At 41.0% G+C, this 20,437-nt stretch overlaps 1 protein-coding gene across 1 annotated transcript; it reads left to right on the forward strand.

Annotated features, from left to right (window-relative positions):
• Positions 1 to 4,812: 4,812 nt before the first annotated feature.
• LOC102814081 (translocon-associated protein subunit gamma-like) lies at positions 4,813 to 19,463 on the forward strand. The gene is made up of 5 exons (XM_006867945.1): positions 4,813 to 4,972; positions 6,452 to 6,578; positions 11,896 to 11,994; positions 17,865 to 17,996; positions 19,203 to 19,463. Exons 1-5 carry the CDS (start codon positions 4,840 to 4,842, stop codon positions 19,267 to 19,269), a joined length of 558 nt encoding a protein of 185 aa, XP_006868007.1. The 5' UTR covers positions 4,813 to 4,839; the 3' UTR covers positions 19,270 to 19,463.
• The last annotated feature ends 974 nt before the right edge of the window (positions 19,464 to 20,437 follow it).

Genomic DNA, 20,437 nt, shown 5'->3' on the forward strand with positions numbered 1-20,437 from the left:
TCAGGCTTGCAGGGTATACCCTTTGGTTGGTTGATGATGCATGGAGGGGATTGTAACCATGGCAATGAAACAATGTATGATAGGATGAATGTGTAACTAATGAAAACTATCACACAATTCACAATAAAGCATTAAAAAAAATAAAGAAGATAACTTCTATTCAGAAAAGGGAAAATAGGAAACACAGAGCAGTCACTGGCTGATGACAATTATGAAATTGAGTGTGCATTGTGAGGCCGCTTATGCTGTGAAGAGAGGAAATTGCTTGATTAGAACTTGATTCTGCTCTCTGGGTGATAAGCTCTGGCCCCCCGTGCTATGTGACCCCTGTTGTCTCCATTTTTATCCATTGCTCTCCATGGGTTTATATGAGGAAGTGTGCCCACCTAGGAAAGCTGCACAGTTTTTGAAGTCTGTGTCCTGCTGACGTAAATTTGTTTTAAGGTTAAGAATTAAGGTTGAAGTCTTATTTAATGCAGGTTATTATTTTTTTTTAATAAAATTTCCTCAAAAACTTAGTAGGTGTTTGATATAAATAATTTGCTTTTGTTGTTGTTGTTCTTAAATGCTGTCGAGTCAGGTTCCGACCCATAGTGACCTTGTATAGGGTTTCCAAGGAGCAGCTGGTGAACTTGAACCGCAGGCCTCTCTGTTCAAAACGGTCTTTGAAGTCCAGTGCATTAACCAACAGCACCACACTAGGATTCCTGTTTGCTTTTGTTGTTGTTGTTAAGTGCCGCTGAGCTGGTTCCGACCCATAGCGACCCTGTTCAGGGTTTCCGAGGGTGTAAATCTTGTTGTTGTAGTTGTTGTTAAGTGCTGTCGATTCGATTTTGACCCATGGTGACCCTGTATAGGATTTCTGAGGAGAAGCTGGTGAGCTTGAACTGCCAACCTTGCAGTTCATATGGCTTTGCAGTCTGGCACAGTAACCCACAGCACCACACCAGGACTGCTAGCTAAAGTTAGTCCTTTTTCAGATACAATTTTCGTGTTTATTTAATTTCTATGCTTCCATTTCAGCTTGCAAACAACTGGTTCTTGCCTGATCTCATTGCTTCCTTCTAACATCCTGATTAGTACAATTAGCAACACGCAGCACACACGGCAACGTTCCCTTGTCTAACCTCATCCTCAGAGCTGTGCTCAGTAGGCACTTGGCTGACTGTCAAATTCTTACAGTCTTCAAAACATGCTTTGATATTGCACAGCCAGGGTCTTCATCATCTTCTCAGCCCTGAATAACTGTTTCCCTGTTATACTACCAATACTAGTTATTTATTACAGTAGGCCACATTTTAAAGTACCAATTTCTGTGTTGGTTAAGAAAATACTCAATACTACTTGTTGCTATAACAAATAAATACTGAATTCTCAGTGACCTGACAAAATAGAAGTCTGTCCATTTTCTGTAAAATCAACCAGGAAGATAAGCACTGGATCACAAGATCAGTTTGAACCACAAGGTGGACAGTTCAAACTCACCAGTTGCTCCTTGGAAACCGTATACAGGGTTACTATGAATCGGAACTAACTTGAAGGCACTTAGCAACAACAATAACAACATATGTGCTGTTGTTAAGTGCTGTGGAGTCAGTTCTGACTCACAGCGACCCTGTATAGGGTTTCTGAGGAGTGGCTGCGGAGTTTGAACCATTGACCTCTTGCAGTTCAAACCAACCTTGAGGCCGAGTGCTCATCCTATGGTGCTATACCTGCAAAATCATTTGGTTTGGCTCTGCCAAAGCAAGTGCAGTTCCAGCCATCACACTGTTGTTGTTGTTACGTACCATGTAGTCGGTTCCGACTCATAGTGACCCTGCACAGGGTTTCCGAGGCTGTAAATCTTTATGGGAACAGAAAGCCTCATCTTTTGCCCACAGAATGGCTGGTAGTTTGTAACCACTATGCTCCCAGAGCTCCTTAGCCATCACATTAGGGGTGACTTAATGAAATTTTTGACTAAATACAGCAGGCTAATTTCTAAGCTGATAATTTTGTATGGCCCATGAAAGATGTTATAAATTTTTGCAGAAAAAGGGTTCCCCACCCCTGCTGTATATGGCTTTATAGGTTAATGCACCAGACTGCAAAGCTGTTTAAACTGCAAGGTTGGCGGTTCAAACTTACCAGCTGCTCCTCGGAAACCCTATACAGGGTCGCTATGGGTCGAAACTGACTTTACAGCACTTAACAACAACAATAACCCCTGCTGTATAGGGTTTTAGAGGAGTGGCTGGCGAATTTGAACCGTGGTTTGAACTGACCTTGTGGTGTAGTGTTAATCCTACAACACCATACTAGGACTCCATTGGTAGATACTGGAAAACATTGAATGGAAGATGGTGTGGGAGTTTCCATAAGAGGCATACAAGATTTTTAACTTTATTCCATTTACCCAAAATTAAAAGCATGGCTATATTTATGTGAAAGGGTGCTGGGAAGGGTAGTCTAAATGCCTTCACAAGAAGGGGAACAGTATGTCTTTTGTCCCGATTTCTTAGAGTACATCTGAAACAAGGATTAAGTATGGCTGCCTTTTTTCAAGTGCAAACCTCAAAACTGAGAATGAGGAATAGGGTAACAGATACATAGTAACACAAAATGATGCATCATCATTGTGGCTAATGCTTTGTGATGAACTGTGAAGCACATACTAGATCACCTGGCAGGTGTTCTGCACACAGGGTGTTTCTGGTCAGGCATAATGGAGAAACTATGCTCTAAGATAGTCATAAAATGGAGAATTTTTTGCTCTTTGTTTGTTTTTGTCCAGATTCATCTCCTGATTTACAATGGTCAGAGTTCACTTCATGAAGAATTAACTCCTCTGTAGTCTGGGTTGTGTCATCTACCCCCTTAGGTGGCTGTTTGGAATGTTAGAGCCCACATCCCATTGTGCAGTGTTTTATTAAAGTTGAAAAATAGCAGGAGTCAGAAACTCCAGGTGTGTGGCTTCCTCTATGACCAACATTGTTACCATCACTTAAAACCTTGTCTGCCATTAGATATTTTTAAATGAATACTTTAAGTTTTCTGAAAAAATGCACTAGATGGTTTATTCTTTTTCCTCTCATCTCCTTGTAAATTGGTACAATTTCTGGCATTTGGGAATACTTGCTATAGACAATAGAAGATTTGCATTTCAGGAAAGCTCCCTCTGATACCTGTGTAGAGAATAAACTAAGAAAGACTGAAGATGGAAAGCTCAGTTAAGATGGAGGTTGATTACAACTTAGCCAAGGTGAGGAAGAAAGATATCTACAAATGTGTTGAGAGGACTAGCTTCCCTCCAGTCCCTAGGTTTCATTGTGATTCATGAACAATGGTATGAAACACTGGCAACTCCTGTGCAATCCCCTTGATTGTGGCTTGGACTGCTGTGATCTATAAGATTTTCATTGGTTAGTTCTAGAAATAGATTACTAGGCCTTTCTTACTACTCTTTCTCAGTATGGCTTGTCTAAAACCAACTCAGTCTCCTAGCAACAGGCAGCCTTCACTGGTGGATGGTGCTGTCTGAACATGATGTGCACTGGTGGATTGCAACTGTGGCCCCCAAATGGAAGGTGAAAATTCTTTAGCATACTTTTGGAAGCCACACCACTATGAGCCTTTAATTAGAATAAAGGTAATAATATAGTCGTTGTTGTTGTTAAGTGCCATTGAGTTACTCAACCCATAGCAACCCTGTATAGGGTTTCTGAGGAGCGGCTAGTGAGCTTGAACGCTCAGCGTATTTACCCACAGCGCCATACCAGGACTAATATGGTAGTAATTTATAAATGTACTGGACTGCAAAGTCGGTTTGAACGGCAAGGTCAGCGGTTCAAGCTCACCAGCCGCGTGTTCCTCGGAAACCCTATACATGGTTGCTATGGGTCGGAACCTATTCGACGGCACTTAACAACAATAATTTGTAAATGTGTTTTACACATGTTAAGTATTATTTTCAACAGCAGTGAGCCCATGCCTCTTTTTTCGGACAAGTTAGCCAATTATTTTGGTGAAAAGACCCAGCCTTGGAAACCAGCACACCGGCCTCTCATCCTCAAATTCTTCACTGGCAAAATGGGAACAAGGAAATGCATGTCTAGGGTTTGGCGGAGTAAGTGTGTAAATAATGAATGTGTAAAAGAGAAAGGGAGAGCCCGGTGGCTCCATTCGATAACTACTAGACTGCGAACCACAAGGTCCGCAGTTTGAACCCACCAGCTGCTCGCCCAACGGGTCCACGATAAAAGATGAGGCTTTTGCTCCCGTAAAGATTTAAAGCCTCGCATAACCACCACCACCAAGCCCTTTATAGGATCGCTATGAATCGGTACCGACTGGAAGGCACTAATAAGAACAAAAAGAGAAAGGGCTCATCAGCTATCGTAATCCTTTCCTCCAACCCCTCAAGTGCGAGTACACACAGAGAATACTAACCGTAATTTCTGATGAATGAATGAATATGTAACACGGATTCCAGAGATTTGGAAAGCGTCAATTCGTTAGCAGTCGTGAAATGGCATATCAATAAAGTTTTGTTCATTAAAAAAAACAAAACATAACTAAACTACAACTCCCTTGTTTTTTACCCGAACAAGAATCATCACGTGGATCATCAAGAATCCGGAAGTCTGGCCCACTTGTCCAATCACGCCCGGAAGGTTACGTACTGGCGCCAGACTGACCAATCATGGGACAGTCTGCTCCGCTCCGAGGCGGGTCCCGCCTTTGCTCGCAGCGCTGACGGGTCGTTAGCGGATACGGCGGCCGCGGGGGTGGTTCCAAGGCTGCAAACCCGGCTTCGAGCCCGGCCCGGCCCTCTTGGTTCTCGGCTCCCGCTCCGCCATGGCTCCCAAGGGCGGCTCTAAGCAGCAATCCGAGGAAGATTTGCTCCTGCAGGATTTCAGCCGCAACCTTTCGGCCAAGTCCTCCGCGCTTTTCTTCGGAAACGCCTTCATCGTGTCTGCCATCCCCATCTGTGAGCGCTGGGACCGGGTGGCCGGGCGGGTCGGGCTTGGCGGGGACGTGGCAAAACCGGGCTGACCCAAGGCGGGAGCGCTAACGCTGGGCCTCGGTCTCCCCATCTTGCCCAGCTGCGCGGGAAATGCCCGGAGCCTCGGTGCGCGTCAGTGGTCTCGGGTGAGAGGTGGGCTACACTACATAGAAGTCGTTTGGAGCGCTTTTGGAAGTATGCACGTTTCTCCGGCCCCACCTCTGGAGATTTTGATTCACTGCTTTGAGGTGGCTATCCGAATCTATTAAACGAGCACCCAGGTTAAGAATCTGGAATCTGGTGTTAACACGTAGGCAGATCGCCTGATGTCTTTTCTATCAAGTTGTTGTTTTGCCGTTACGGAATGTTTAATTTATATCATTACTTACTATGGAGAAACGAATGAATTAGGTGAGAGACTGAGGACCTCATTTTAACTCTCAGGTAGAGTGCATCTTAACACAGTTACGCTTCATTTCCCTAATTTGCACAATGAGAGATTGGACAACAGTCTTTGATGTACCCTGTTTAGGTTTTATTATTTTATTTAATTTTAACTTTTTATTGTGAATTGACTAAAGGTTTACAGACAAGATCATCAGCTTTACGTTCAACAAATTATACTTGATTTCGTCTCAATGATTACACTTATCCTACTTACTTTTTACATTTTATGTTTGACGAATGAACAAGGCAAAAGATATTTGATGTGCACATATAAAACAAAAAATATATATTAATTTAACTGTTCAAAGGACACATTCTGCAAGTCAGCCTCCTGCTAGTAGGCACACAGTTTTATTTAGGTCTTTGAATCCTTTGACAGCAATTTTGGTATTACCCTGTGAGATGGGAAAACTGAAATTTTCCAAGTGTAGACTTGGTCTGAAAGAGCTCAGGCTTTTCCATTTGAATCTCTGCCAAGAAGGGTTTTAGAGGTCAGGATACCCGAATTTCAATCTGGTGACCCTTATACTACTACACTGATGTTGGGCCATGGAATTCAGGTGCTTTTTCTATTTTAGCCTTACAAAACTTTGTTGCTCCCTGACAGGGTTACTGCCATCGTTTTAGATAATGGTCCACGTCAGCATGTTAACTGTGCTTTGGGACTGCACTGGAATTTTGGAATGGCCTGTATTTAGTATAATAATATCCTGACAAATGAAATTTGAAGTCTGCCCTGTGATTTCATAGAGCTAGGATTTTCAGTGTAGAAAAAGCAAGCAGAAATTTCATTTGGACTAGTAATAAAGAAGTTACACTTCTCTTCAAGTGTTACGAATTGTAAAAGTTACACACTTAGCTGTTTTTACTGAATCTGCATAAACTGTATTGGATTCCAAAACCCTGACTGTATTTAACCAGATTTCAGTTTAATGAATCCAGCAGGTTTTTATAATTGGGTGCTAATGTTTTGTACCTTTTTGTCTCCCCTGCCCCTTCATTTTTATTTAATTTCAGGGCTATACTGGCGAATATGGCACATGGATCTTATTCAGTCTGCAGTTCTATATAGTGTGATGACCCTAGTAAGCACTTACTTGGTAGCCTTTGCATACAAGAATGTAAAATTTGTTCTCAAGCACAAGTAAGTATATATCTAAAGTAAGAATATGAGTTATGTATATATTTTATTTTTATACAATGTTTTCTTAAAGATAGTGTGTGTGTTGGCTTCATTTAGTGTTTGCTTGAGAGAAAGAGCTGTACATACATGGGGATTTCATAAAGTTTATGGAAAATTGAATGAAAAGAGAATGGAAGTTTTCCACCAAGATTTTGAAGCGCCCTTCCTATTTTTGAGGGATGTTAATGCTGGGAGGATTGTTGACTGAAGCAGAGATGGTGATCAGGCTAACGTTACTATGAAAATCTGCTTTGAGGATAGAATTAGGATATTTGAACACTATCCTAAATTATGGGGTGTATCAGGAAAACAAGCCCACCAAATAAATAAACAACTTAAAAACTAATTCTTTCTGGAAAGACATGTTTCTGTATGTTCCATTTTTTTTTGGAAGTGAAAGAAGTGTTTTTGTTTTGTTTTTTTTTTTAAATTCACTGATCTTTACATTCTAATTTTATCTCTCAAGTTTATAAAAAGTAAAGGATAACAATATTTCCTCTGTTCTAAGGCCCTACCTGTTATAAAAAATAGCATTTTAGCAATAGTTTTTGGAGAAGAAAATCTGAGCCTCATCACAATACATTTATACATTAGTTTTAAGCAGTGATATATTCTGACTTCACAAAGGTTAAAAAAATGAAAAACGTCTTAAGGAAAAGAATGCCGTTGTCTTCATGAGAACCTCAAACCAAATACCCATTGCCATCTAGTATTCCAACTCTTTGTGACCCTGTAGGACAGAGTGCCCTCAGGGTTTCCAAGGTGGAAATCTCTTCAGATCCTTTTTGCTTGTCTTTGTCTTGTTGAGTTTGAACCACTAACCTTTAAGTTAGCAGCCTTAGGATCCTCTCATGCTTTTTCTTAAGCTTGCTTCAGAATGCAAATAAATAAACCAAACCCTTGACCATCGATTACCACTCATAGCGACCCTGTATAGGGTTTCTGAGGCTAAGTCTTCATTCAGATAACCTCACCTGTGTCCCACAGCGGGGCTGGTAGGTTTTAACTGTGGTTCCACTAAGCCTGCTGCTTCCTCAATGTGACCTTGTAGGTGCCATGTCTCTGTGAAAGCAGTTTCTAAAAATTGGTTGGAATTTTGCTGAGATTCAAGTGCCTGTGAGCTTTGCATGCATGCCCATTGTCTTTTCATTTATAGTTTCCACTGCAGTTTGGATAGTGTTTATGTTTTGGTGAAAAAGCTATAGCAGTCTCCATCTAGAACTTAAAAGCAAAAGTTGGGCACACACCCTGCCATGCAGTGTGTGAAAAAACATATCACATAGTCCTTGGAGTATCATCCATGTGAGATGCAGGTATTTGTTTTAATGAGATGAAAATGTGTACTCATTTTTTATCTGGCATTCTTTTCAGGTAATTGCCTTACATAATGACCCATTGATGTTTTCCCATATGTAATGTATCAAAGCCAAAGTCTTCCAGGCTCCTGAAATGCCCATTATCTGCTTTATCTTTCAGGATTAGACTGTAGCTCTTCTGACTCAGCCTTCATGACACCCTTTGAACATGACTGATGCACTCTCCCATTTTGGATCGTCTCCCCTTCCATCAGTCCATGTTTGTTATTTTCAGACCTAGGAATCATTTCCAAGAAGTCTTTCCCAACTTGGATTATTTCATCGCTTTGTTGTACCTATGTTAGGCTCTTTCTGGTGGCAAGGAATAGAAAAACACTGAGCTGATCTCAGCAGGGATTTATTATAAGCAGACCAGAGGGGTGTCAGTGAGAGTGGTCTCAGCAGCTTCCCTAGTGTTAATTAGGACACATGGACACTCCGTTTGCTTGACTATAGTCTGATAGAGCAGTAGACTGGTGACATTATATTTATTTATTTGGGTTGTCAGCTCATTCTTTATCCACTGCAATTCCAGGGGCTTAGCCCATCCTGACCTCCATTGTTACAGACTGTCCTTCTTGTGAGACGTTAGCCATCTGTGGATACAGAATCCCTGAGATGGAGGCACAGGTGACAGGTCGTTGAATCTGTGTAGAAGGGGGACACTTTGCATAATCCATCTTTTGTGATCCTCTTGGAACTCAGTTGCAAGCATTTTTCACTCGTTTTGTATATCATTTTTAAATTTACCTCTTTGGAATCAAATTCATGTTCTTTTTAGCTTCTTGTTTCTCCATTAGGCTTCTTGAGAGCTGCTGCCATGTCTTGTTTTTATATCTCTTTCAACAGCTAATGTACGTTTAGTTCGCTGACTTATTGATTGAACAGAATAACTCAGATTTAATCAGAGTCTTAGTTTCATATTAAGTACTGTCACTGACATTGAACCTCCTGCAGATTTGCAAGTTGGCTAAGTCTCAAAGACCCAGTGAGATGCTGAGTGTGTGTAGATGCTGATACTAGAGGGAAGGGTAGATGGCTTTAAAGCCAGTGATCTGGATTCCTGTCCCAGGTCTGCTGCTGGTAACTGTGTTCTTGGGCATACATCTTAACTTGTCTAGGCTTTAGATTTCTGAGTTATATAAGGAGATACTGTCAATACCTTATAGGGTTGTTAAGTGCTGTGGAGTCAATTCCTACTCATACTCTGGTGGAGCACCTGGTGGGTTTGAACGGGTGGTCTTTCGGTTAGCAGTCCAGTGATTCTCCTACAGAGCTGCACCAGGAATCCTAATCCTATGGTTAGGATTAAATATCATATGATATGTTAAGCATAGTAGGTGTTTGCCTGCAGGCTTAGAGAGGTTGAAAAGCTGAAAGAAAGCCCTTAGGAATTTTTTTTTTTTTTAATGGTAAGACATGAAAGGTTAAAAAATTTTTTTATTATGGCAGGTTTGTGACAAACTGATGTTAAAAAAGGAGAAAAACAGTTAATTTTGTGGGTTATCTCACAAATGCTAAGTCACTGGAGCGATCTTAATTTTGTTTTCGATCAGTTAGTCCAGAGTGAGGTTTATAGGAGTCCTGGTATTGGCTAACTGCAATTCAAATCTACTAGCTCCTCCTTAGAAATCCTACACAGGGTCGCAATGAGTTGGAACCAACTCAGTGGCACTTAACAACAGCAAGTCAGAAGGAGTGTGGTGGCATTGTAGGATAAGCTGAACTGTGAACCATGAGGTCATCAGTTCAAGCCCACCAGCTGTTTTCGTGGATAAAGATGAGGCTTTCTGGCCCCGTACAAAATTTACCCTCTTTTCTGTAAACCCTGTAAAGGGTCGATAGTCTGACTCCACAGCACCTCACAACAACAAAGACAAGGGGGAACTGCTGCTTCTAGTTGTTCTTGTTAAGTGCCCTTGATTCAATTCTGACTCAAAACAGCAAAACTGTTCCAATTCCCGGACTGTAAATCTTTACACAAGCAGACTGCCTCATCTTTCTCCAGTGGAGATGTGCTCCTTGGTTGGTTCCGACTCATAAGAGTTTCCGAGGCTGTAAATCTTTACGGGAGCAGAAAGCCTCATCTTTCTCCCGTAGAACAGCTGGTAGTTTCGAACGGCAGCCCAATTTATAACCATTAGCTACCAGAGCTCCTTTACGAGGGCTCCTTAGTAAACCTGTAATGTGGTGATTATACCTCTCTTTATATGAGATAAATGAATATAGAGTTAGAAAAAAAGAAATTGCCTAGGTGGCTGGTTCATTCTTTTCAGGAAGATCTGTCATTTGGGCATATGGCTGACTAGTCCTAAATATGCTTAGAGATAATGAGCTCTTTTGAAAATACTTTATTCTTGTCTCTGAACACCCTGACAGTTGGGGCGTGTGTATGTATATATTTTCTACACAGCTAAGAAAGGTTTCTGCTGCTATATAACTCATGTCTTTCATTTGGTCTCTTGTAGGAAAAAAATGGACTGGTGTTAAAGAAACACAAATATTTGGTCTGCTTGAGAGTTTCCGAGTTAGAGTCCAGAGCCTCATATCTTAGGAGTGAAAGATGAATATAAAACATTTTTCTATATAATAGAATCAATTAGATGAAGTTCAGTTTTTGGAAGAAAAAAGTACACTGTAGTGTCTTACAGTAACTCTTGTTTGGCTTCAGTCCCCTTAATGGACTATTTCGTTAAGTTGCAGAACCTATTTCCTTTCTCTTTTTTCCTTGGCACAGTTGTCAGTTTGTGTGGTGTAAATGAATAGTAACAATTTCCAAGTTATTGTCTTTCTAAGTAAGTTTTTATGAACAAAAGGTTTTTTTTGTTTGTTTGTTTTTTTTTAATTGATGTCAAATCTTACTCAATAACCCAGAAAACTCTTGAGTTGAAGAAACACTGAGAACTTCCTTGAATGATATTGGACTTTCTCTTTTCGAATGCTTCCTGATTCTCCAGTTTTTTCCTTAGTGTACTGACAGAACTAAAAACCAAAGTAACAAGGGATTGATTAACTGAAAGTGGAGTGTGCATATTTTTATCTTCATGTTCCATATTGTATTGCTCTTAACATGCTTCGATATCATGTTGAAAAATGGCAGTTTTTACCTTTGTCTTATGGACAGTTACTTTTTTTGTCTATGTTTATGATTAACCAGTTTCTCCTTATATTATGAAAACTATACCATCTTGAACTTAAATGTCACGCTCTTTGGAAGGTTTTTTATCCTTGTTCATTGGCAACTTCATCTGATAGAATTCACCCATCGATTGTTGGATGAACATTTGAATTTTTTAAGCTGACTTGTCGCTGAAGATGCAGAGCTGATTTCTGAAGACTAACACAATTCCAGGGTTTTCTGACCGATTCCAAGCTTTAGGTGCAACTTTTGCACAATAGTTCATTTAACAGCGTTCATTCTCTCTGGTGAGATTTTCCTTTGAGTTGGAGTCAAAAGCATTACTTTAAGATTTTATAATTGTTATCTTGCCTTTTGTTTATTGAACCTAATTTTCTTTACTGCTATTTAATGGAATTGAAATGATATTATTTGCTAATACTTCATGAAATTTATTTGTTGGAGAGTTAAATTACAGGTTAAAACAAATTGGAGTTCCATTTTGTTATAATACTGTTTAATAGCATTTGACTTTTATATCTATACTAAATACTGGAATTTTGAAAATGTCTCCTCTATTTTAAGCAGAAACCAAACACAGAATGAATAAACCACATCTTGGAAGTTTCTTCCAGTTGGCTAGGTCACTGTAATAAACTTGGAACTTTGTGTCCAGCTTACTTTATTGAAATGCAAGGTATCTTACAACTGCTAATAAAAATCTGAGCACAGACTGTTTCTGGGAGAGTCTGACAGTCACCCCTGGAGCATTTGGAAACAGTTTCTCTTCCTCTTTCCCTTCCAGAGTAGCACAGAAGAGGGAGGATGCCGTTTCCAAAGAAGTGACTCGGAAACTCTCTGAAGCTGACAATAGAAAGATGTCGCGGAAGGAGAAAGATGAAAGGTTAGACTCTTTTCTCAAAGTGTTTGTTGTTGTTGCTGTTGGTAAGTGCCGTTGAGTTGGCTGCGACCCTGAATAGGGTTTCCAAGGAATGGCTGGTGAGCTTGAACTGCCGACCTTGCAGTTCTAACTGACTTGCAGTCCAGCGCATTAGAGGCTTGTGGGGGCAGGGTATTGTGGAGAAAATTAGCTTTTAATTGGGGTTAAGTATCAATGTTGTAGAAGTAGTAGTAAAATAATAGGTAACTCTCTGAGTGGTTACTATTTTACTATTTCCATTTGCACTCAATAGTTTATTTCATTTCATTTCTGTTTACAGCCCTATTAGGTAGGCACTATTACCCTTGTTTTACATGTGAGGAAACTGGGTATAGAAAGGTTGGGTGCTTTGTCTAAGGCAGGCCATGATATAAATGCAGGCCATGTGACTTGAGAGCATGTACTCTTAGTTCTTCTGAGAGTTAGGAGGCTACCAGGAGTCCTCCAGTCTGTCTGCCACGTGATAAATGTGCGTTCTTGAGCACATCTCCCAGCCCTTCTGGGTCCGCAGAATTTACATTGTTTGATGTGTTAAAATCTCTGGGTGGTAGTATTTTTGTTTCTGAACTCTCTGAGGGGCATCCAATTCTCGGTTGGGGACAGGGTTTGTCTCCTGTCACCCAATTCCATGCTGCATTTGGTAGTCCCCACTTTCACCTTTCCCTGCCAGTTGATATTATGGTGATGGTGTTGTTAATGCTGTCCAATCGGTTCTGACTCAGCGATCCAGTATAGGGTTTCCAAGGAGCAGCTGGTGGGTTTGAAACACCAACCTTGTGGTATGATAGAGCTTAATAAACAATCTGCAGTGTAACATCCAAGTAGCAGAAGCCCCTGAACAAATGAGAAAATTGTGCTGAACAGTTGCCTAATAGTTTTAATGAGTCATAAGTCTGGTCATTTTCACAGGTTCAGAGTTTTAGTATCCACAGGATTTTTTGTGGAATGGAATTTTTACCCTACTTTCCTCCAGAAAGCCTGAGTGGGTACTTGCAGTAACTATTAACAGTACATTTCTAAGAAAGGAATGCACTGTTGAGGAACCAGTGAGAAGAAGAGCTGGGTGAGCAAGGACCCTGGAGTTAGTTCCAGCAGTTGAAAACAAGCCTGGTTTCTGAGCCTCCAAATGTCAGGCTACACATCTGAGGTCACAGAGCTTTTGCTGTCAGATGAAAGGCAGCACGCAAATGCTTCTGAAAAGAAACTTCCTGGGCACTGAGTCTTAAGGACTTTAGAAAGCGGACCCTTATTTAAGAGATACCAAGAGTCGTGGTGTGGTGCTGTGGGTTAATGCGATGGACTGCAAGGTCAGTTTGAACCACAAGGTTGGCAGTTTAAGCTCACCAGCTGCTTCTCAGATACCCTACACAGGGTCACAGTGGGTTGGAACCGACTCCATGGCACTGAACAACAATAAGAAACTTTATGAACAATGTCGTCTACAGTGTTTTTGGAGAGGCACCAAAATGATTGAAATCGCTATCTCCGATGGCTTTTATAAGACTGAAGGCTTGATATTTAAGAAATCCCAACAATGAAAGCCTTTTTGCAGTAAGCCACTTGAGTGAAGTTTGGTTGTGTAGCTTTCTGATAGCATTTTTGTGTGTGTAGGGGAATAGAAGTTACAGAATACTCAAGAACATTAAAATAGTGGTTCATAAACTATAATGCTCATTCCAGTTACTCATTTCAAAAGCCTGCTACAGCTGTTACAGGATTGACAGATTAAATCCTGTAATTCATTGAGAAGAAATATATGAGGCAGCTTCAAAAGTTCATGGAAAAATTCCATTTTCCCACCAACTTTTTTTTTAATGTTTTTATTGTGAATCGTATGATAGTTTACATGGGAGAACATTAACTTTACATTCACCGTATCGTATATTATTTCATTGCCATGGTTACAGTCTTCTCCATGCACCATCAACCAACCACAGGGTATACTCTGCAAACCTGCCTGCCGGTCATCAGCACACAGCCCCTCTCCCTTTCTGGGTATAAAGTCCCCAGCCGCTCCATCTCTCCATGTCATCATCTCTGCCTCCATCTCTGGCATCACTGCTTCTCTGGGTAGGGTCCTGCTCTCTGCTCTTCTCCCTCAGTGGTCCCAGGGACCTCTGCTCCTAGACTGCAAAATCAATCACTCCCCTCATTTTGTTGCAAAACGTCTACCTTTACCTTTCCAACCCTCAAAAGCATTCCTGATAACAGTTATTCACATGTATCATAAGAGACCAATCCACATCTCCTTTCATCAGCCCCACCCAGACAGATTGGATACTACTCAGTGGAGGTTCTACCTTCCTCAGCGCCCTCTGGATCTAGGTTCCCTCTTGAAAGCTTGTAAGCCAGTCACTTCTTGCCTTTGTAGCCCCTGCACTTTGGGTAGCCAATGTCCAAGTTGCCCATCCCTGTCTACTCTGTATGGAGGAGGTGGGAATGGTCCTCGCTGTAAAGATTTGTTCCTTCTTTCCCACCAACTTTTTGAAACACCTGCATGCTACACTTTTAAGGGATAACCATTACTTGTCGCTCTTGATTTGAGAAAGCATGGGTTCCTGCATTAGAAAGGAATGGATTGTGTATGCTTAAATTTTAGCTCTGTTGTTTTTGAGTGATTAATGATATCGGAGGTGGTACGTAGGTCTCTGCCCATTGCATACATGCCTGGTTTGATGTGGCACTTGTTTGTGATCCTGGGATGCAGCTCAGAATCCTCAGCACAACATCAGATAGTACATGCACTACTTGCGGATCAGAGCTGGAATTAGAAATGAAACCGCTATGCCATTCCTTAGATTAGGTAGTTCAGAGTAGGGTGAGGTGGAGATTTCCCGGGATTTAGAATGCAGAGTGATTTTCAGATTATGAAATTTCTCTTATCATCAGTAGAAATTTGTGCTGTTCGTTTCTTTCCAAAAAAGCAACATTGGATACAGTTGTAGCTGGTTTGTACTCATGATTGACCATGAGAACTGGGGTTGAAGACTACCATTAAGATCTAGTATGCTTCCTCCTCAAAGGATAAGTTGTTTTAAAAAGATTTCTTCAACAGATCTAGAGATCTGCTCTGCTCCTCTTTTTCTAGATCTCTCAAAGTGCCCCCTATAATCATGTGGAATTTGTGCTCCATACCACTATGAATCTGCTTTAAAATCTCCATCCATCCAGAATGGATGTTATTTCTTGATTTGCCTGCTGCCTTTTTTTTTTTTAAAGCATCTTCTGATTGTAACAGTTGTTGAGTTTAACCTTGACTTTTCTGGGGTCCTACATTGTTTTCCAAGTAGCCAATGTATGTGTGAACTGGAATAAGTTCTGAGGGCGTAACTGTGGATACTGGTGTAGCATGTGTCATACTGGGAGTTGGAGTAACCTAAAGAATTGAGTGGAGGTGGTTCTGGTTCGGGGACATGACAAGAAAGGAGGCAGTGAGACATTCTGTGATGGAGACAGGGTAACTTCATTAGCCGGGGTCAGTTCATGTTAGTAGCCTACTTTGTTGTTGTGACATCCTACCTCATAGCGGCCCTGTATAGCGTTTCCAAGGAGCGGCTGGTGGGTTTGAACTGCTGACCTTGTAGTTAGTAGTCCTGTGTTGATCCTACAGCGCCACACCATGATACCAGTAGCCTACTTCAAGACTGTGTTTTTTGGGTCTTTTGCCAGAGTCCTGAAGATAGAAGTAGGTGTGTGGGTTATTTTCTGTTAGACTGTTGTTGGGGCTCTGCTTCTTACTGGGCCTGTTTCTCTTTCATCATTGTTAGAGTGGTGTACTGTGTTTTTCCTTCATGTCCAAATCATAAATATTTTAAAAAAATTTATGCTGAAATTTCACTGAAACCAGAAGGCATTTTGTAGTTGCTATTAAACTTAGTATAATGTCTTTCCCTTTCCCACACAGGTAGTCAATCAAAGGCTGATTAAGTTATCAGTAGCTGCAGAGTCAAGGAACTATGTCATATATATACTAGTGTCTCTAGATTTCTTCTGATGAGGACTAGGTGATATTGCTCTCCTTTTAGGGCCTTTATAGGCATGTTTGTTGACTCTGGTTTGGAACCTTTAGTGAGTAAAACACGCCACGTATCAGTGACTTTAGCTGTAGTGCTGTCCCAGGGTCGGGGTGGGGAGCATCTAGCCTGAGTAGGGTATCATTTTGGGGCAGACTTGACAGCACTTAATAGCAACAATATATGTGTATTATAATATATACATGGTGGTGGCGATTGTGTCATCGAGTCAATTCTGACTCATAGCGACCCTGTATAGGACTTCTTTTTACAGGAACAAAAAGCCTCATCTTTCTCCTATGGAGTAGCTGGTGAACTCGAACCGCTGAGCTTATGATTCGCAGCCCAATCAGTGTGTACTCAGTGTGCTACCAGGACTCCTTTATTATATCATTACCTTTTGAGCAAATAACACTTAACATTTCATGAAACAATATTTACTGTGTATGCTGCACTCTGCTGTTTCTGTTTTTCCTGTCTGCTTATTAAAATATGGTCTCAACCTACTCAGTTGATTTTCCTAAGCATTAGGTCTTCCTGATTGATTTCCACATTCTCAACTGATTTCACTAATGGTCACAATGTACCTATTAAAAACTGTTTTACAAAGTAAATTAACCAAGGAGAACAAAGGCTCCCTTACTCACAGGCACCATAGAAGCTTCCTCTAGCTTGTATGATAAGGTAAAAGAAAAGGTTGATAAAATCCTGATAGTAAATGAATAGGATAAAATCCCAAAGCAAGTGACTGCTGACTGAAATTAGAGGTTGGCATATGCCCAAAGGAACATTGGAAGAAAGCCCTGGTGATTTACTTCTGAAAAACTAGTCACCACAAACCCTATGGAGTACAGTTCTCCTCTTGACAAGCATGGAGTTGCCGTGATTCAAAGTGACTTGATGGCGACTGTGATTCAAAGTGTTGTACAAAAAAAGGTAGCAATTCCTCCGCATGATCAAACGATCCTGTCCTTGAATTACATAAGATGGCTATTTGTGTCGAGTTGGTTCTGACCCATAGTGACCCTGTATAGCGTTTGCAAGGAGTGACTACTGAGCTTGAACTGCCGACCTTGTGGTTCAAATTGACGTTGCATTAACTCTCAGCGCCATACCAGATGGCTATTGGTGGCCACAGCTAGGTCTGCTTCTCACTGTGAGACCAGAGGTAGTTTTTATTGTTGGGTTTGACTCTTTAAAACGAGTCAGAAATCCTTAGACTATAGAGAACCTCCAGCCAGAGCACAGCTGGCTGTGTGATTCGGGAGTTTAAGTATTTGGTAAAGAGCAAAAGAAAGGCCCTTGTTTTGGCTAGAGTCAGTCCCTCCCTCCATAGCTCTAACTGCCTGGGAACATACTGGACATATCTAGCAAGTGTTTTCTTCCCTATCAGTTGTTAAGTGCCATCGAGTCGGTTCCAATCCATAGAGCAACCTTATATAATAGGGCTTCTGAGGAGCAGCTGGTGAGCTTGAACCACTGACCTTGCAGTTCAAATATCTTTGCAGTCTAGAGCAACCTTGTATAATAGGGCTTCTGAGGAGCAGCTGGTGAGCTTGAACCGCTGACCTTGCAGTTCAAATATCTTTGCAGTCTGCCGCATTAACCCATAGCGCCACACCAGGACTCCTCCCTATCAGTAAGGACAGTGAAATATACTTTCCTGTAGGAGGAAGGGGACAATTCCAACGGAATTTAATGTTCTTCTTTAGAACACTTAATGGAAAAACTTTGGTTTAGACAACAAACTAGAGCCACTGTGGTCCTTAAAGTTTTTAATATCTATTTAGAAACTTGACTAGCTTGCTTCTGTATTTACAGAATCTTGTGGAAGAAGAATGAAGTTGCTGATTATGAAGCTACAACGTTTTCTATCTTTTATAACAACACCCTGTTCCTGTTCTTGGTCATTGTTGCTTCCTTCTTTATACTAAAGAACTTCAACCCCACAGTGTATCCTTTTAACGGCAGAAGATGGTGTTTTTTTTTTTTAGAAGTTTAGAAACAGTAGTTCTTTTGGGTTTGACTTGTCTCGGTGTTGTAGTTGAAAGAAAACTGTACTGGGTGCCAATCCCTTAAATAATACTATGATCCTTGGCAAGTTTCTGGACATTTAAAACAAGGGTTTTGGGTGTGGTGCTTAAAGGTCTATTTAAATTGATCAGTTACAGCCTTACGATGAATAACAAGTACCATAAAGCAAACTTAGATTATGTGATTGTGTATACCTGCTTACTGAAGGAGGAAAACAGGTCCGAGAGGATTTTGGAGTAAAAGCAAACTTGCCTTCTTTGATAGCTCTTGGCATACGCCCTTGTCTACCTGTATAATTTTGGGGTTTTGCGTTAGCCACTATAGTTAAATGGGTACATTTCATAAAATCTTAGTAGTAGTTCAAGCTACTCTTAAATTGAGCTTTCCTGGGTAAGAAATCAGTCTTCTCTTGTTAAGGTAATTTACTAAGGGTGTTAAACAGGAATGTGCAGCCAAACTCTTAACAATTATAATAAAAGATCTGACACCTTCCAACTAATATCATCTGGGGATACTGGAGTTGTTTGCCCCTAAAGGTCCAGTCCTGGGGCTGGGAGAGGCTGCAAACTTTCAGAAACTGCTGGTATTTATTGCAGCTAAGAGCTGGGAATCCTAGCATGGTGCTGCTATAGGATAAGCACTGGTCCGCTAACCACAAGGTCAGCAGTTCTAACCCACAAGCCGTTCCTTGTTAACCCTGTACAGGGTTGCTATGAGGCTGAACTGACTGATGGCACTTAACAAGAAGAGCTGATGGACCGGAGACTGGGAGGGGAGAAAGGAAAACAAGTCCGTCTCCTGGCTCCCCTGCCTCCTTGATCACCTTTCTCCCTGAAAGTGAAATGGAATTCAAATGTACTTTTTGCTATAATGTGTTCTAGGTTTCTGTCTTCAGTGTTTGTTTTTGTTTCCTAAATTGGAACACATTTCCTGGAAATGTTTTTCCTCTTTTATGAGCTTCTGCTTTGTAAATTGTGTTTACAGACAGTAGGACTGTAACAACATCATTGTGACAATCCAGCATGTCAGGAGAGAGACTGCACATTCCAAAGTGACGGACACTTTTGTTTTGTTCAATAACGAATCTGGGGTTCTGAACTTTTCCTTAACAGGAAATTCTTGCAGGAACTACATTTTGTCCATCAGTGCTTCATCAGGACTCATCGCCCTTCTGTCAACTGGCTCCAAGTAGACCCTGGCAGCCCCCCGGATTTTGTATCTACGGGTGGCCTGTGGCATATGGAAAAGCAGCAGGGTGGTCAGGGTGGGAGTCACAGATGTTTTAGTAGCCTGGAATTTGAGGGTTTAAAAAAACCAACAAAATGTCATTCAGTATTTGTGTATTGGCCATTTTTGACAGGTTGTTAACATTAAATGATTTGAAAGAAATGCAGAATACGCGTTTTATTAAAAGGCAAAAAGTATCTTGCAGTGTGCTATAATCACAGGAGGAGAAAATTACTTGCTTCCTTGATCTGTCAGAGGTCACAGTAACCTGGGCTGAGCTGTTATTATTTATAATAGTTGCAAGAAGTTAATAACTGGTTCTCTATGTTCCAAGAACACTATTACAACTTTTTGTGAACCATAAATATCCGAATGAATCCTCTCCCTGGGGGAGTTGAACAGAAGCCTTATGTTTACAAGGCTCGGAATTAGTGACTTGAAATGACTCAATTAAACTTTAAAACTTGGTTTCTCCAACTTGGAGAAGAGAAACTTCTGGAAAAGTTCTGATATTTTATAAGATGAAAACTGGCCAAGGTAATAACCTAAAAATAGTGACCAGGCATATGAGAGTGGCTCTGTGGGGTTGAAGCACATACTGTTCTGCTGTATGGCTTAGGCTCTGGGTGGCCTGGGAGGTCAAGCTGACCCTGCAGTGTTGGTTTGAAACTGGAGTCATTGATTCCCTTGAGTAGGGTCTCACGTCACAGGAGGGATGTTGGTAAGAGAAACAACTTCTTGAATATTGACATGTCAAAAGACCAAAGGAGTTTTTGTAACCTTACTTTTTGTAATCTTAGTTCTGGAATGCTAAAAATTCTCCAAAAAGAATGATAGTGGTTTTTAGTGCTTGTAGGCATGTTTCCAGTAGGTTTTTCATAAATGTGATCTGTAAGATCAGAGATTCCCTTTGATTGTGAAGAAAACAGTGGACTTTGCAGTCCTCGGGGATGCAGTCTAGTGTGTTTCATTTTTACCAGTTTGTGTGTGTTGTTGTTAAGTACCATGGAGTTGGTTCAGACTCACAGTGACCCTACAAAGGGTTTCCAAGGCTGTAAATCTTTACAGGAGCAGATCGCCTCATCTTTTTCCCGTGGTACCCCTGGTAGTTTTAAACTGCTGACCTTGATGGT

The sequence above is a fragment of the Chrysochloris asiatica genome, unplaced genomic scaffold (assembly GCF_000296735.1).
Source record: "Chrysochloris asiatica unplaced genomic scaffold, ChrAsi1.0 scaffold00113, whole genome shotgun sequence".
Classification (NCBI taxonomy): Eukaryota; Metazoa; Chordata; class Mammalia; order Afrosoricida; family Chrysochloridae; genus Chrysochloris; species Chrysochloris asiatica.

Bases quoted from the DNA above. Each gene is read 5' to 3' on its own strand.
- LOC102814081 (XM_006867945.1), top strand. From the start codon at position 4,840: ATGGCTCCCAAGGGCGGCTCTAAGCAGCAATCCGAGGAAGATTTGCTC. The intron at 6,579-11,895 runs GTAAGTATATAT...TTTCCCTTCCAG, and splicing joins AAATTTGTTCTCAAGCACAA to AGTAGCACAGAAGAGGGAGG. The intron at 11,995-17,864 runs GTTAGACTCTTT...CTGTATTTACAG, and splicing joins CGGAAGGAGAAAGATGAAAG to AATCTTGTGGAAGAAGAATG.